The 16982-nt window shown below is 41.2% G+C and overlaps 4 protein-coding genes across 4 annotated transcripts in view; 3 read left to right on the top strand and 1 right to left on the bottom strand.

Annotated features, from left to right (window-relative positions):
• Positions 1-255: 255 nt before the first annotated feature.
• On the top strand, positions 256-7274 carry LOC104799906 (myosin-2-like). Its single transcript, XM_010522590.1, has 24 exons — positions 256-1403; positions 1821-1922; positions 2014-2157; positions 2240-2390; positions 2511-2538; positions 2641-2812; positions 3022-3085; positions 3210-3223; positions 3303-3387; positions 3503-3606; positions 3703-3841; positions 3963-4081; positions 4187-4339; positions 4422-4511; positions 4610-4687; positions 4775-4933; positions 5015-5200; positions 5279-5484; positions 5578-5713; positions 5829-5958; positions 6045-6158; positions 6236-6351; positions 6437-6628; positions 6708-7274. The coding sequence occupies exons 1-24, from the start codon at positions 933-935 to the stop codon at positions 7176-7178; spliced, it is 3624 nt and encodes a 1207-aa protein (XP_010520892.1). The 5' UTR covers positions 256-932; the 3' UTR covers positions 7179-7274.
• LOC104799908 (chlorophyll a-b binding protein 3, chloroplastic) lies at positions 7237-8825 on the bottom strand. The gene is made up of 3 exons (XM_010522591.2): positions 8639-8825; positions 8383-8544; positions 7237-7816 (listed from the first exon to the last, which is right to left on the bottom strand). The coding sequence occupies exons 1-3, from the start codon at positions 8762-8764 to the stop codon at positions 7307-7309; spliced, it is 798 nt and encodes a 265-aa protein (XP_010520893.1). The 5' UTR covers positions 8765-8825; the 3' UTR covers positions 7237-7306.
• Positions 8826-10245: 1420 nt separating this feature from the next.
• LOC104799982 lies at positions 10246-12183 on the top strand. The gene is made up of 2 exons (XM_010522683.2): positions 10246-11592; positions 11928-12183. The coding sequence occupies exons 1-2, from the start codon at positions 10293-10295 to the stop codon at positions 11954-11956; spliced, it is 1329 nt and encodes a 442-aa protein (XP_010520985.1). The 5' UTR covers positions 10246-10292; the 3' UTR covers positions 11957-12183.
• Positions 12184-15823: 3640 nt separating this feature from the next.
• Positions 15824-16982, top strand: part of LOC104799905 — a 2482-nt gene continuing 1323 nt past the window's right edge. The window contains exon 1 of the mRNA XM_010522589.1: positions 15824-16533. Coding sequence (XP_010520891.1) covers positions 16051-16533 — 483 coding nt within the window. The 5' untranslated portion in view covers positions 15824-16050. The remainder of the gene's footprint in view (positions 16534-16982) is intronic.

The following is a 16982-nucleotide window of genomic DNA, read 5'->3' as shown; positions in this document are numbered from 1 at the left end:
TTATGAATAATAAAATCTATATGTAAATATACTATATTTCAGATTTCAGATTATATAGATTGTCACAAATAGAGAAATACATCTTAAAGTCAAAATAAGAGAATAAGAGTATTTTTATTAACATTTTATTTCACTCAGATTCGGACACCTTTTTTTTATTAAGCGAAAAAGAAAAAAAATTGTTGAAAAAAAAAGAAATAACTGTAGGAGAGATGATTATTCATGAGCATGTTTTATCATCTTCTTCTTCTCCTCGAGAAAGCAAAAGCCGCATCCTTTGAGGAAAAATCAGCATTTTCTCACGAAAGAAACTTATCAGAGGTTTTATTTTCCCAGGAACCAAACAATTGCTTTTCTCCCTGCTAGTCCTCTCTGATAAACAACCTTAACTTCTCTCTCTGTTTGTCCTTTCTCTCTCTCTCTGCCCCCATCGGCCTCGTAAGTTTCGCTCTCTTTTCTTTTTTTTTTCAGAAAAAAAAGTTCTGTCGTTGGCAATGGCTTTGGCTTTCTACTCTTTTCCATGTTTGGAAAATTCGGTTTTTCCCCGTTTTGACTCCATTCTTCTGCTGTTATTCAGTTTCTAATCTCGACGACAAATGCAGGGGTTTCCATTTTTTCCCCAAAAAAAATTTCGTCGAAAACCCTCGAGATTTTCACTTTCTCGTAAAAAAATTTAGAAATTTGGTCGCTGAATCTCTGATATTCAGGTTTCCCCAGAAGCTCTCAGGTTCCGAGGAGCACGCTTGGTTAACCGAGGCCTGGGATTCTTCTTCTGGTTTCGACGTTTTCTTCCGTCTCCTCCATGATTTGGTAAATTAGGGTTTATGAAGTTCGAATTGCGCGAAATGCTTGTCGATTAAGCCACCGCGAGGGATTTCTATTGGTGGGTTCTTGATTTCTTCCGCGATTACTTTTGGTGAGTGGCAAAGAGAATGATGTTATCGGCGTCGCCGACGACACCGGGGAAAAGCTCGCTGGAGGAGATGCTTGAGTCTCTCTGCCGGCAAGACGAGTGTGACCGGCCGAGAGATACTCCGCCGGCGCTTCCGGCCCGGCCCAATTCGAGGGCGCGGCTGCCGTCGGCACGCCGATCGCTTCCGGCGAACTTCAGCGTCGGAAATGTGATGGGCACTGTCTCCGCCGTGGCGGAGGGCGAAGGCAAGGGGAAGGAGGAAGGGAAGAGGAAAGAGAAGGATTTGAGAGTGAAGAGAAAGAGCTTCGGGAGCAAGAAGATGAAGACTGAGCAGAGTGCGGAATCTCCTTACACGGCGGAGGAGAAGGACGCAACAATGGAGGATGTGAAGAGTAGTAGTGGTCAGGTGAGTCATGTGAAGAAGGAGGCGGAGGGTAAGAAATCGCTGGAACCTGAATGGAACGATAACGTTGAGTATTTCATCAAGAAGGTGATTGAATTTGATCCGATCCTTGCTTTTTTTGGTTATCTATTTCTTTCCTTTTTTTTTCTGTGGAGAACTGTGTTTTCTCATGAAGTAGCTCTGGTTTTTGTATGAGCTGAAGTTTTGTGCTAGAGTGACCTTATGGAAGTTTGAATGATAGTTATAGCTGATTGGTAAAAGTTGGAAACTTTTGAGAGATTGGGGTTGATTCTTTTGTGAGTGATTTGTTCTAGCAAGCTTTGTACCAAAGACTGGGTAAGTTCCTTAGATTCGATGAACATGAAAGCGTGAGTAGTTTAGTCCTCCGGAAGCAAACACTAAGATTTTGATTTTGATTTCGATTTAAGATTTAGATTTTCTTTGATTAGATGAATGGTGCAGCTTTTTTGATATTCACACTTACAGTGCTTGTTTTGATTTCAGAAACTTCGTGTTTGGTGTCGGGTACCTGATGCACAATGGCAACTGGGAATGATACAGTCTACCCCCGGTGATGAGTCCTTTGTCGTGTTGTCCAGTGGAAATGTAAGTTTTCTTAAAGTTGAAGTCTCATCTGTTGATGAACGGTTACATGGGTCTGACTGTATCTGGATTTTTAAAACCTATGCTTCCGAAGGTTGTGAAAGTGTCGACAGAAGAGCTCTTCCCTGCAAACCCAGAGATTCTCGAAGGCGTTGAAGATCTTATACAGCTAAGTTATCTGAATGAGCCATCAGTCCTTTACAACCTCCGGGCCAGATATTCTCAAGACTTGATTTATGTAAGTTTTGCATGAAACTCTTTTGATCAGTTTGATTTCTTTGGCTACTCTCTCAGCTGATTATCAGGTCTCCGTTGTGTAGAGTAAAGCAGGGCCAGTTTTGATTGCAGTCAATCCATTTAAGGACGTGCCGATTTATGGAAAAGATATCCTCTCGGCTTATCAGCAGAAGGTTTTGGATACTCCTCATGTGTATGCTGTGGCAGACGCAGCTTATAATGAGATGATGAGAGGTGCGTAAAGTTATTTACTTTTTAATCCATGAAACTTGGAAAAATAGTTCCTTTCCCTCTTTGATTGTTCTTATACAATGAGTTTCTGGCACTAAAGCTTTGAAATTTCTCTACTTGCAGATGAGAAGAACCAGTCCATCATTATAAGGTAGGAGATTTTCGCTTGTGAAGTTTGCATCTTGGTGGATGTAGAGGTTAACGGTTTGAGACGTAAATATGAACGACCATTTGGTTATTAATTATTCTACAGCGGGGAAAGTGGAGCTGGGAAAACTGAGACGGCAAAATTTGCGATGCAGTATTTGGCCGCTCTTGGTGGAGGAAGTAGCTGTGGAATAGAGTATGAAATCCTAAAGACAAATAGTATTCTCGAAGCATTTGGGAATGCTAAAACATCAAGAAATGCAAACTCTAGCCGATTTGTGAGTTATTTATAGAAGCTTTTTCTTCTAACTTTTTTTTGCATGATGGGAAATTCGTTCTCTTATCTTTCTCTTTTTCTTTTTGGACTTGTAATCAGCCCAATTGGTTTCACTTTATGTTTATGATCATTATGAAATAATATATTATGTACACTAAGATGTTATTTTATTTCGAATCTTCGATTAACAGTGAATCCAAATGGGTGCAGGGCAAACTGATTGAGATTCATTTCAGTGCGACGGGAAAGATATGTGGAGCCAAAGTTGAGACTTGTGAGTAACAAATTTCGAGTGTCTTTTACGATTTTCTTGTGATATATGCTATGATTCGGGACTCACATAAAATCATTTTTACTCCCCTTGTTATGCGTTATTACTCGTTGCTGAACGGCCACAGTTCTATTGGAGAAGGTAGTCTTGTTTCCTTAACCTTATCATTGAATTTTTCACTTCTTAGCCTTTTCTGAAGCTGTTAGTTTGCTTTGATCAGACAAGAGTGGTTCAGTTGTCTGTTGGCGAAAGATCCTACCACATCTTTTATGAATTGTGTGCTGGGGCTTCTCCAACTCTTAAAGGTATCATTTCAAACTGAAACATCTAAGATTCGATACCCGGATATATACATACATACATACATATTCGTATTCATCACACTTGACATGTTTTGGTTCTTTGATTGTGTATATGCAGAGAAATTGAAGCTTAAGACGGCGAGTGAGTACAGCTATCTGAATCAGAGCGATTGCTTGATCATTGATGGTGTTGATGATGCTAAGAAGTTTCACAAACTGATGGTAACTATTTTTCTATGTCCTGTCTGTTCCTTGGATGTCAGAAATCATTTTTTTTGTTCTTTCTTTTTTGACAGCTATATCTCTCTATCTCTGTAGGAAGCTTTCGATATCGTTAAAATACCCAAAGGTGATCAAGACCGTACATTTGCATTGCTTGCTACTGTCTTATGGATAGGGAACATATCTTTCCAAGTGATTGACAATGAAAATCATGTGGAGGTCGTAGCAGATGAAGGTAGAATTTATATACAGTTCATCATCCATCATCATCGTCATCACCATAACTGGCATCATACATATGGTTTCTTCCTTTCTTGCCATCATTTTGTTGAATTAAGTGTTTTTTTTCTGGGTAGCTGTAACAAATGCTGCAATGCTGATGGGCTGCAATCCAGACGAGCTTATGGTGGTTTTGTCTACCCGTAAGCTCCAAGCCGGTAGGGACTGTATTGCTAAAAGACTGACATTGCCGCAGGTTTGCTTTTTTCCCCCCTTTTCTTTGTTGATTTTATCCAAACATTTCTTATTCAAAAAACAATCAAGGGCTGATGTCTGAATTTCTTAACAATCGTACTTTCAGGCAATTGATATGAGGGATGCATTGGCTAAATTCCTCTACGCAGGCCTTTTTGAATGGCTCGTTGGACGAATAAACGTTGCATTGGAAGTTGGTAAATCACTCACGGGGAGATCTTTGAGTATTCTTGATATATATGGGTTCGAATCATTCAAGGTTAGTAACCGTTCGCTATAGATTTTTTAATCGTTAATTCTTTTGGACCGTGGTGATGATTTGATCTATCCTTGGGTTTCAGAATAACAGCTTCGAGCAATTCTGTATTAATTATGCGAACGAGAGATTGCAGCAACACTTCAACCGGCATTTATTTAAACTCGAACAAGAGGTGATAATATATAAGTTTGTGTCTTTTTTCGTTCTTCTCTTCTGCTCTTCTTCGTGTTTTCTTTCCTCTATTCATGAAAAATACCGTCTCTGATTCAGGAGTATGAAGAGGATGGAATTGATTGGACCAAGGTTGAATTTGAAGACAATCAAGAGTGCTTAGATCTCATCGAGAAGGTAATTCGCAGTATTTGTTTTTATTAAAAAAAGTCATATTTTTTAGCGAAAAAATAGTAATATTTTCCATGTGTCCGATCATTGCAGAAACCCATCGGTTTGTTGTCTCTATTAGACGAGGAATCGAATTTTCCAAAGGCAACTGATCTGACCTTTGCAAATAAGCTCAAGCAGCACTTGAAAGCTAACCGCCGCTTCAAAGGAGAACGAGGTCGGGCCTTCAGAGTTAACCATTATGCCGGAGAGGTCAGTTGAATGCTGAACAGATATCATCGGTTCAGACATCATGACGAGAGGATCTTGAATGTTTTTTTTTTGGTAAAATAGGTTCTCTATGACACGAATGGTTTTTTGGAGAAGAATCGGGATCCACTACACACTGATCTTATCCGACTTTTATCGTCATCCAACTGCCAGTTGTTGGACTCGTTTTCTACAAGAAACCCTAATAAGTCTCAGAAGCCATTGACGTTTTCAGATTCTACGAATCAAAGTGTCGGAACTAAGTTTAAGGTACCGAGGTTTGAACTCTGCAATTTTGTGTCCGATAAACATCGGTTATTAAAGTTTTTTTTTGGAATGCATCTACAGGGTCAACTTTTCAAGTTGATGAACAAGTTGGAGAACACGACTCCGCATTTTATCCGATGCATCAAGCCGAATTCTAAGCAGCGTCCCGGCGTATATGAGGAGGATCTTGTCCTTCAACAGCTTAGATGTTGTGGTGTTTTAGAGGTCGTTAGAATATCGAGATCGGGATATCCTACTCGGTTGACTCATCAAGAGTTTTCGGGAAGGTTTACTCTAAAAAAACTCTATTTGCTCTACTTCGAAACATCGACAAATTTCCTAAGCTTGTTTGTTTTCTTCGGCTTTTTGTATAATCATAGATATGGATTTCTCCTCTCCGACAAGAAAGTATCTCGGGATCCATTGAGCATATCAATTGCTGTTCTGAAGCAATTCAATATTCCTCCCGAAATGTTTCAAGTTGGTTATACAAAACTGTACCTCCGAACAGGGCAGGTAAGTTCCCGAAACGTGGAGGCATGCATATATATATATATATATATATATATATTCGTTTTCGTTTCCTCTATCTGTCAATTATTAATGCCTTTCGTTTTTCGCTTTTTTATAGATCGGTGTCCTCGAGAATAGAAGAACGCTGATTCTCCGATGCGTCCTTGGTGTACAAAAGTGCTTCCGAGGACAGCGGTCTCGTCGATGTTTCCAACAGCTGAGGAGTGGGGCAATATTACTGCAATCATGTAATCACCCGAGGAAAAAAAACGCTACCTTGAACTCTTTTCGATGCATTATTATTCACCAAGGAACATAACCCTTGTTGCTGCAGATATCCGAGGTGAAAACGCCCGAAGAAAGTATGATGTCGAGGCGAAGATACGTGCAGCGGCTATATCCCGATCGATCGATGAAGAGCTAACTGCAACCATATTCTTGCAGTCAGGTAAGATAAGGGCATCAAGATTCTCGATTCTCACTACGCAAACACGATTTTAACATTCTTTGACCTCCTATTTGCAGCGGTACGAGGTTGGTTGGCTAGGAAGCAGTTCGAGAGAATGCAAAGGCAGAAAAAATTACACGGTGAGAAGACGGAACTAAGAAGGAAATCAAGCGGGACGGTTCCGGAAGACAAGGTAAGTATTCTGTCGATGTTTATCCGATTGTTTTTGTTTGTTTTTGCAGATAACTATTTGCTAAAAACTTCATTTCCTGTTCAAGATCCCGCCTTCATCAGCTCTGGCCGAACTCCAGAGACGAGTTCAGAAAGCCGAAGCAGCTTTACTGCAGAAGGAAGACGAGAACGTTGCGCTGCGGGATCAGTTGCGGCAATTCGAGGCAAGGTGGTCGGATTATGAGGTGAAGATGAAGTCGATGGAGGAGACTTGGCTAAAGCAGGTGGCGTCATTGCAGGTAAAAGGTGATGGGTTTCGCTCCGAGGAAGAACTGAGAAAAGATCACGGATTTTATGACTCGGATTTTGCTTTTGCAGATGAGTCTTGCGGCTGCGAGAAAGACATTGGCTTCGGACAACAACGGAATCCATACAACGAAACCCGAACCTTCGATATCGCCACTCGGCTACGGCTATGATTCAGAGGATACACTGTCCATAGGAACTCCTGGAGTGAACACTCCCACGAAATACATCAATGGCGGAACTCCAGAGATCAGGATCAATGGCAGTTTGAACGCTGTGACCAATCTGGCGAGAGAATTCGAACAGCGGAAATTCAATTTCGACGAAGACGTGAGATTTCTTGCTGAGGAGAAACCTGGACCGACATCAACTTCATCCGAGGGGCAACACCACCCGGAAGAAGAACTCAAGAAACTGAAGCAAAGATTCAAGACATGGAAGAAAGATTACAAAGCCAGATTACGAGAGACGAGGGCAAGACTCCATAGACTAGAAGGACAAAAGGGCCACCACCGGAAATGGTGGGGAAAGATCAGATCTTAGGGATTCAGCCCCAGAAAACACTTTAAAACTTAGCCGAGCAGCCCCCTAGATTCAGCCATGTGCATAAAATATCAAATTAGGGTTTTTTCTTTTCCATTCCAGGAATCCATTGTTTTACAGAAACAAGATCAAGCTCCAGGCACAAACTTAGTGGCATAAGCCCAGGCATTGTTGGCAACCGGGTTGTCAAGATGGTCAAGGAGATTCTCCAAAGGTCCTTTCCCTGTAACAATGGCCTGAACAAAGAATCCAAACATGGAGAACATAGCCAGCCTCCCGTTCTTGATCTCCTTAACCTTGAGCTCGGCAAACGTGACTGGGTCCTCGGCCAGACCCAAGGGGTCGAAGTACTGACCGCCCGGGTAAAGGTCGTTGCCTTCACCGATGCCTTCGAGACCGTTGATGCGGAAACCTTCGACGAGACCCATCAGTACGACTTGGAAGGCAAGGACGGCTAAGATGCTCTGAGCGTGGACGAGGTTAGGGTTTCCCAAGTAGTCGAGTCCACCTTCAGAGAAGATCTGAGCTCCGGCCTTGAACCAGACCGGCTCTTTGAAATCCACTCTGACCCATTTCTCCAGCACTTCTGGTGTTATGCATCCCAGCGCTCCCAGCATTGCCCACCTCCCGTGGATCACCTGTTGTGTTATATTATCATTAGCTGATTTCCATATGAAAAAAAAAGTCTAAGACTTTCAACTGATATGTGAAAGCTTGTATCTTTAGCTGTTTTAGTGTCAGTTTCTTGTGTTATTACCATTCTCATGGACTCTAGTTGATGTTCATATGAGAACAAAAAAAGTCTCGAGCTTTCAACGGATATGTGAAAAAGCTTACACCTTTAGCTTATAATGTCGTTTTCGGTTTGGGTTTGTTTCGGTTTTATTTGAGATTGTTTCTTTCAATTATAGAAAATCCATATGCATTTGGGTTTTATGTTAGATTTGATTTGATTTGAATTCGGTATTTTAATGATAAAAATGTTTGTTTTCTAAAAAAAATAAATTCAGTTTAGATTCGGTTTGGAGTCAGTTTTCTCAGATATCACAAACATTCGGTTTTTATAATCAGATTCGGCTCGATTATAATTACGTGCTGTTCGATTTGGAGCGATTCAGTTTTACAAGTAACCGAACCTAGTGCCCATTTCTACATGGTACCGTGGTTCCTCTTCTTACGATGCAAACAAAGGAGAAAAACTGACCTCAAGAGCTCGGTTCTTGGCGAAGGCCTCGGGGTCGGCCGACAGACCGGCGGTGTCCCAACCGTAATCGCCGGGAAACTCTCCGGTGAGGTACGACGGCGTCTGTACGGAAAACGGTCCCAAGTACTTCACTCTGTCCGGTCCGTACCACAAATCATTGCTCTTCATCCCACCAAACCACACCCATTCAAAAAAAAAAAAATCAGACGAAAATCCCAATTTAAAAAAGGAAAAAAAAAAGCATGGAAGAGCATACCATAATGTATCTGGGAGATCCAAGAGAGACAGCGTCTCTCAGAGGATTGGAACTGGAGACTTTGGTCTGACCAAGAAACGGCGTCGGCCTCAACACACTGCTCGTGCTTGCAAATGTTGATGCCATTTTTTTTTCTTTTCCTTTTGCTCTGCTTTTTTTTTTTCTTTTCTTCTTTCGAATTCTTTGTAATTTGTGTATGATATTCACATAAATATTTAAATTTAACAACTGGAAGAAGAAGAAGAAGAAGAAGATGATGTGGTTCGGATCGAGAGGGGATGTGGGCATTGGCCAATCAGAGAGGAGCTTTGGATTTTGTGGTATCCCCAACTCCATCTCTTTCTATCCACATTACTGTCTTGTCTTGTCTTTGCCTTCTTACCCAATCAGATTTTGGACAGTGTCATTTATTTATTTATTTATTTCTTGTTGAAATGTGATTTTAGATTATATTTCCCTTCAATTTTGCCCTTCTAATAAAATAAATGTTTCCTTGCTTTACACATAATCATATTAATATTAATGCATGTGAATACGCGAGAAGCATTTTATTAGTAGCCAACAACAATTTTTGCAATATAGTTGCTATATTTGTCCTTTTGGATGAAAACCTTTTCAGGATGATACAAGATATAAATCAATCTGGTTATATCATAATATAATATATCTGAATATTTATGTGTGTGTATTACCTAAGACTAAGAAAGATGGAAGTTATGAATTATGATTTTTTTAACATTATTTAATGGTTGGACTGACCGGAAGGAAAATACATATATTAATGCCACAGACAAACTATAACGAAATTGTGTTGGTCAGTAACAAATTGAGGATATAATTATCAATTGATTTATATTCCAATACGGGGTCGGCATTACTTCCTTTTTATACCAACTCCACCGTTCATATATTATATCATTTATAACGAGTCGTGGTTTGTTGAATTAATTTGAAAGTGGGTGGGCAAACCCAATGAACTCGTAGTGACTCGGATTAGATTAGATCGAACCAACTCGCGAGTCAATAGTATTTTGATTTTACAAAATAAATGAAGTTATAAATAGAATTTAATATCATTTTTTTTGTATTTTAATGGTGTATTATAGTTGTATATTTTGTATGTTCAAATATATATATATATATATATACATATATAAGATTTATATTGGATATGATATATATTTTTTACGTTTTGTATTGTATTTATTTTGAATGAATGATCTTATTCTTACTCGATTTTTTAATAGTAAATAAAAAGTATGTATATTAGGTTAGACTAACATTTTTTTAATAAATGTTGGAGGATAAAGCACGTGGTACTGTTGATGATTTACCAGACAAAAGATCAGAGGAGCAAAGGAGAAGTACAGACATAACGGTTTGACATTTACAAGGGAAGAACGGCGCAACAACGTACGATAGTGATATATTCTGCTTTTCTTTACACATACAAATTGTATGTAGAGGACAAAGGCTATATATACGATACTTGTATACAGAAACAATACATATAGAAAATACAAAAGAGAATTTCTTCTTCGTTTTTCACCCTTCTCTCTGCGCCTCTGCAACTCTTAGAGTTGTTATGGTATCAAAGCTCTTTTTTTCTTCCGCATCTCTTTAATCCTTTCGTCTCTCTCTTGCTCGTCTTTCTATGGCTTCTTACGCCGTTGTTACCGCTGGTCTCATCCCAACATCTCCCGGCGAAACCTCCGCTCAAACCCAAACCCCACCTCAAACCCATGTTCTCACACAACCACCCATTTCTTCTTCTGAGTCCTATGATAATCCCTATTTTCTTGCTTCTACCGACCATACCAGCTTACAACTGGTTTCTGACCGTCTCAGTGGTCCCGTCGATTTTCACTCCTGGCATCGTTCGATCACCATGGCCCTCGAAGGTCGCAACAAGCTTGGCTTTCTCAATGGCAGCTTGCCTCGACCTCCTGATAATGACCCGAATGCTCGACTCTGGTCTCGGAACAACGCTGTGGTTAATTCCTGGCTCTTGAACTCTGTCTCGAAGCATCTTGCTCCCAGTTTACTATATCTCAAGACAGCCGAGGAGATGTGGTTAAATCTCACCAAGAGATTTCAACAAAACAACACTCCTCGCCTCTATCGGATCAAGCAGCATCTCCAGACGCTTCGCCAAGGTAACATGGATGTTACCACTTTTTACACTAAGCTATTCACTCTCCGTGAGGAAGTAAAATCCATTCAGGTGACCCCTCACTGTGAGTGCGGTCTTTGCAAGTGCAACGTTGACCAGAAATGGAACTCGTTCTTTGAATGCAACTTTGTGATTGACTTTCTGTTTGGTTTGAGTGATGCATATGAAGTGATCCGAGGACAGATCCTGATGTTGGAACCTCTTCCGGATCTGGAACGAGCGTTCAGTTTGATCGTGCAACATGAACAACAACGTCTCCTACGTTCTCCTACTACCCATGACTCTCATGTCTTCCAGACTTCGACTACTCCAGATCTGGGTAGTTTCTCTGTGGCTGCTTTTCAAGGTGCTTCTGTTCGTGGTCGCTCACGCCCTTACTGTACTCACTGTGGGGGTTCTGGACATACCATTGTTCGCTCTTACAAGCTTCACGGTTATCCTCCGGGTTTCAAATCTCCTGCCGGACAGATTTCTCGTAACAACCCACGCTCTAAGAGTCCCCTGTCTCAGCAGCAGAAATCTTTCTCCACCGCAACTCATGTCCAGAACTTTAAGGTCAATGGATCCTTCCAAGGTCAGGTCTCCAACACTGCTTCCTCTGGAAAGGGGATCATAGCTTCGGTGCCATCATCTGTTGCCTCCTCACAGGCCCTGAGCATTGACAACTACACTCCTGATCAGATCCGATCTCTCTATGCTCAGCTCAACGACAAGTTGAATGTCTCTGGTCCTCAGATTACTGAACAAGGAGCCCCAGATTCCTCTGCCTCATCTTCCTCTGGTAATCTTCTTTCTAATCTTGGTTGTTCTCCTGTTGCTTCAGCCAGAGTTTTTGATAAGACTACATGGATTTTGGACTCTGGTGCCTCTGTTCATGTTTGTTCAAATGAAAAACTCTTTTCTGATATGAAGACAGGGGATCCGATTCAAGTAACTCTGCCCAATGGACAACGAGTTGTGATCTCTGTAATGGAAACTGTGTTTTTGAATGCCTTCATTGTTTTATTTGATGTCTTGTATATACCCTCCTTTGCATTCAATCTGATCAGTGTTTCAGCTCTGCTCAAGGGATCACCTTACTCTATCACATTCACACCAACCACTTGCTTCATCCAGGATTTTATTCAGGGCTGGATGACTGGTAAAGCGGATCTGGATCAGAATCTCTATGTGCTGGATCAAACCTTCAAGCTTGGAAACATCTCTACTGCTTTCTGCAATTCGACAGTGACTGATGCATCCTTGTGGCATACGAGACTTGGTCATCCATCACTTGAGATGATGCAGACTTTATCTGATATTTTACGATTCCCTAAGTGTTCTACTTTGCCTTATTGCCCTGTATGCCATTTGGCAAAGCAGAAACATTTGCCGTTTGTATCGCACAATCATATTGCTGCAAACATATTTGATCTTATCCACATTGACGTTTGGGGACCATTCTCTTTTCCGTCTTTCGAAGGATACAAGTATTTTCTGACGATAGTTGACGATGCATCTCGTGCAACCTGGATTTATTTCCTATATCATAAGTCTGATGTTCTAAAGGTCTTTCCAGAATTTCTGAAGATGATCGAAACTCAGTTCAAGCTATCTGTAAAATCTGTTCGCTCCGATAACGCTAAAGAGCTAGCATTTTCGGAACTTTGCAAGGAAAAGGGTATCCTTCATTATTTCTCCTGCGCATATACACCGCAACAAAATTCCGTCGTCGAACGAAAACATCAGCATATTCTGAATGTTTCTCGGGCAATGCTGTTTCAGTCCAACGTTCCCCTGATTTACTGGAGTTCTTGTGTTCGCACAGCAGTATATTTGATCAACCGAACACCTACTCCACTGCTTCAGAACAAATCCCCTTATGAAGTTGTGTATGGAAAGATCCCAGATTACACTCATCTCCGCACCTTTGGATGCTTATGTTATCGCTCCACTCATGAACATACTCATCACAAGTTCTCTGCGCGAGCAAGTGCTTCAGTGTTTCTCGGTTACCCAGCTGGATACAAAGGTTACACAGTCCTGGATTTAGATACGAATCAAATCCACATTTCACGACACGTTCTTTTTCGGGAAGATGTTTTTCCTTTCAAGACAGATGTTGCTTCTCCTACATCTCCTAATGACGACATTTTTCCACAGACTGTCTTACCCAATCCAATGCCTGATATTGCAGATCCAGTTATTCGATCAGTTTCTTCATCTCCTTCATCTGATGCTCAGGATGTTTCAGTCTCTGTTTCTCTGCCGACTTTGGATTCTGCCATTACTGAACCGAAACATCTTCGTCCTCATCGAAACACTCGGCGTCCTGGATACTTATCGGATTATTACTGCTCCTCAGCTCACCACAAGGTGCATTCAACTCCTTATCCTATGTCATCCATGTTGTCTTATCAACACATTGCACCTCATTATGTGAATTTCATCAAGAATCTGGACACTGCTGTCGAGCCAAAGTCTTTCAAGGATGCTATTAAAGATCCTCTTTGGCAACAGGCAATGAACGAAGAGATTACAGCTTTAACTCAAAATGGCACTTGGTCCATTGAGTCATTGCCATCTACTCATCGTCCGATAGATTGCAAATGGGTTTTTAAAGTCAAACGTCATGCTGATGGTACTGTATCTCGCTACAAAGCTCGACTTGTAGCTCGCGGTTTTACTCAACAGGAAGGCCTTGATTATCTCGACACATTTTCTCCGGTTGCGAAGCTTGCTACAGTTCGATTACTCATTGCTCTAGCTGCTGCGAAAGTTTGGAGTTTATCGCAGCTTGACATATCAAACGCCTTTCTTCATGGTGATCTCGATGAGGAGCTTTTCATGAAGTTACCACCTGGCTATACTCCGCCATCCGACATCACATTGCCACCTCGAGCAGTTTGTCGTCTTCGGAAATCTCTCTATGGGCTTAAACAAGCCTCACGTCAGTGGTACACTAAGTTTTCCTCTGTCCTTCTTCAACACGGTTTTGTTCAATCGCAAGCTGATCATACTCTCTTTACCAAACACGAGGGCTCTGTTTCTGTTGCATTGTTGGTATACGTTGATGACATTCTGATTGCAAGCAACTCTGACTCTGCTTCGTCGGCTTTGAAGGATTTGCTGAGTTCACACTTTTCTGTTCGTGATTTAGGCTCTCTCCGATACTTTCTTGGTTTGGAGATCGCACGAAATCATGATGGCATCGCAATCTGTCAAAGGAAATACTGTCTTGAGTTGTTGCCTGATACTGGTTACACAGGTTGCAAACCTGTTTCCATTCCCATGGAAACAAATGCTCGTCTAAGCAGCACTTCTGGAATGCTTTTATCTGAACCGACGACTTATCGCAATCTTATTGGTCGTTTACTCTATTTGACAGTAACTCGACCTGACATTTCTTTTGCGGTAAACAAACTAAGTCAGTTTGTTCATAATCCCACAGATCTGCATCTGAAAACTGCATACCGGGTTCTTCGTTATCTGAAAGGGAATCCAGCTCAAGGGTTGTTTTATGGTTCTGTCTATGATTTTCGCCTTACAGCCTTTGCCGATGCTGATTGGACGTCGTGCCCCGATTCACGTCGCTCAATCTCTGGTTTTTGCATCTTCCTTGGTTCTTCGCTTGTGTCTTGGCGAGCAAAGAAGCAACATACAATTTTCCGTAGCAGCACCGAGGCCGAATACCGGGCCATGGCAAATGCAACCTGCGAGATCATTTGGTTGGAGCATCTTCTTACTGATTTGCATATATCACCTCTTCATCCAATCAACTTGTTTTGCGACAACAAGTCTGCTCTTCATATTGCGTCTAACTCTATGTTTCATGAACGCACGAAACATATTGAGTTAGACAGTCATCTGGTTCGTGATCAAGTTAAATCTGGACGTTTACATCTGATGCATGTCAAGTCTGAATGCCAATTAGCTGATCTCATGACCAAGCCGTTATCAACAGCTCTGTTTCATCAGTTATTGCTTCGATTGAAGGTTTCAAGTCTCTATCTTCCTAACCGGAGCTCTCGACTTGAGGGGGGTTGTTGGAGGATAAAGCACGTGATACTTTTGATGATTTACCAGACAAAAGATCAGAGGAGCAAAGGGGAAGTACAGACATAACAGTCTGACATTTACAAGGGAGGAACGGCGCAACAACGTACGATAGTGATATATTCTGCTTCTTTACACACACAAATTGTATGTAGAGGACAAAGACTATATATACGATACTTGTGTACAGAAATAATACATATAGAAAATACAAGAGAGAACTTCTTCTTCGTCCTTTTCTCTGCGTCTCTGCAATTTTTAGAGTTGTTAATAAAGAGTGTTAAAAAAATTAGATTCAGAAAACAAAAATCAAATCTTTAAATGTTTGTTTATATTTAAAAATATTGATATAGATGTTAAAAAAAAAGATATTTAAGATTAAAATGATGTTTTTTCTTTCTTTAAGTTATTTTAACTGTTAACCAAGGTCGGTCGGGTTGAACATTTTATAACTCGTTTAAATACGAATGGGACCTTACACCTCTACCACAAAAACAAAATAATTAATCAAAATATAAATGAGTTTCCTACATTCATTAATCCATGAAGAATATTTATATAATCTCTCATATATATATATATATATGAATTTATGGGAGGTGGGAGTGGTTATTCGGCTCGACGTGTCACCGATTCTTCCCTATTCCCTAAGCAAACACCCTTTTTTTTCAACTATTTATTTTATTTGTTTGATGTTTCTGCCGCCATTAAATATTATTGTATAATTCCAACTTTATAAAATAAACTTTCCGAAAATTACAAAATATCCAACTAATTGATAAATAGTTTTATAATTATTTAAAATTTAGTTTGAGAAGAAAATAGTGCATATAATTTTTTTGTTATCTAGCAAAAGCAACATGAAACCTAAACCCGAAATTCCAAAAATCTTTCTTTTTTAAAGGGGAAATTACAGCTTCTGACACCGAAGGCCGATTTTAATTTTTGATTATTTATTTTTTCAAAAAACAAAATGGCTAAAGACAACTTCGCCGTCTTTCTCTCTCCACCCCCGGCATCATCTTTCTCTCTCTTCCTCTGAATATTACAGTGTTCCTTCGGTTTCTCTCGTTTTCTCGGGGAAACATCTTTGAATTTCGTCTCGTAATCTGTTTCTCCCTTTCCCTTTCCTACGATTCAGTCTCCGTATTCCGACAAGCTCCGCCGAGTTCTCCGGTAAGGCGAAGAGACGGTCATTTCTCCGATGGCGCGTCGTCTTTTCGCCTGCTTCGGCGGCAGAGGATCTGCCACGTCCACCGGTAAATCATCCGCCGGAAACAACTCCGCCGCCGTCGTCTCTGCCGATGTTCCCTCCGGAGACGGACCGGTGCTGGTCCAGCTATTCTCGTCGCAGGGATGTAAGACCTCGCCGGAGGCGGAGATGATGGTGTCGCGGCTGGGCCGTGGAGATTTCGACGGCCAGATAGGCGGCGGATCTGGATCACCTTCTCCGGTGGTTATGCTGGTTTTCCACGTCGATTATTGGGACTACATGGGATGGAAGGATCCGTACGGATCGAGCCAATGGACGGTGAGGCAAAAGGCGTACGTGGAGGCGCTGAGATTGGACACCATGTTCACCCCGCAGGTCGTGGTCCAGGGCCGATCCCATTGCGTCGGCAACGAGGAGGAGACCATCCTGAAGGCCATCGTCGACGCGCCTAGGTTCCCTTCTCCAGCGTTTCGTGTGAGTATTTCTTACGATTTCTCGTGTTCGTTCTTGTGAAGAACATTTTCAATGTTAGATTCTTCGATTGGTATGATGGATCTGATTGCGGCGAACCCACCTATAGTGAATCGATTGCTATAGATTGGTTAATCGGATCTTTGTCTGTATCATCCCCTGTTTTGTCCGAACTTCTGATCACACTAATACAGTTTTGGCTCGAAGTCGGTAATCGTATTAGGATGCAACAGTGTGATCCATCATTCTTGTCCGATCTTGTAGACGAAGTCGCCATCACCGTCAATAACAAAATGCAGATTATTTATTTCCTCGTCATCAACGTCATGGCATTGTCATTGGGATTCTAAGAGATGGCCATGGATGAATAACTTCGAAACCCCATTTCTGGTGTCACCACGATGGGGGGGGGGGGGGTATTGTACTGTTCTTGCCCATTTCGGCATTCTTTT

Source organism: Tarenaya hassleriana, unplaced genomic scaffold (genome assembly GCF_000463585.1).
Source record: "Tarenaya hassleriana unplaced genomic scaffold, ASM46358v1 Cleome62, whole genome shotgun sequence".
NCBI classification, from domain to species: Eukaryota; Viridiplantae; Streptophyta; class Magnoliopsida; order Brassicales; family Cleomaceae; genus Tarenaya; species Tarenaya hassleriana.
This window is presented reverse-complemented; position numbering and strand designations above follow the sequence as displayed.

What these genes read in the sequence shown, in the direction of transcription:
- LOC104799906 (XM_010522590.1), top strand. Translation starts at nt 933, where the DNA reads ATGATGTTATCGGCGTCGCCGACGACACCGGGGAAAAGCTCGCTGGAG. An exon ending in TGTACCTCCGAACAGGGCAG is followed by an intron (nt 5,714 to 5,828) that starts GTAAGTTCCCGA and finishes GCTTTTTTATAG; the next exon opens with ATCGGTGTCCTCGAGAATAG. An exon ending in AACCATATTCTTGCAGTCAG is followed by an intron (nt 6,159 to 6,235) that starts GTAAGATAAGGG and finishes TCCTATTTGCAG; the next exon opens with CGGTACGAGGTTGGTTGGCT.
- LOC104799908 (XM_010522591.2), bottom strand. Translation starts at nt 8,764, where the DNA reads ATGGCATCAACATTTGCAAGCACGAGCAGTGTGTTGAGGCCGACGCCG. An exon ending in GATCTCCCAGATACATTATG is followed by an intron (nt 8,545 to 8,638) that starts GTATGCTCTTCC and finishes GGTGGGATGAAG; the next exon opens with AGCAATGATTTGTGGTACGG. An exon ending in CCAAGAACCGAGCTCTTGAG is followed by an intron (nt 7,817 to 8,382) that starts GTCAGTTTTTCT and finishes ATAACACAACAG; the next exon opens with GTGATCCACGGGAGGTGGGC.
- LOC104799982 (XM_010522683.2), top strand. Translation starts at nt 10,293, where the DNA reads ATGGCTTCTTACGCCGTTGTTACCGCTGGTCTCATCCCAACATCTCCC. An exon ending in CTCTGCCTCATCTTCCTCTG is followed by an intron (nt 11,593 to 11,927) that starts GTAATCTTCTTT and finishes TGCTTCATCCAG; the next exon opens with GATTTTATTCAGGGCTGGAT.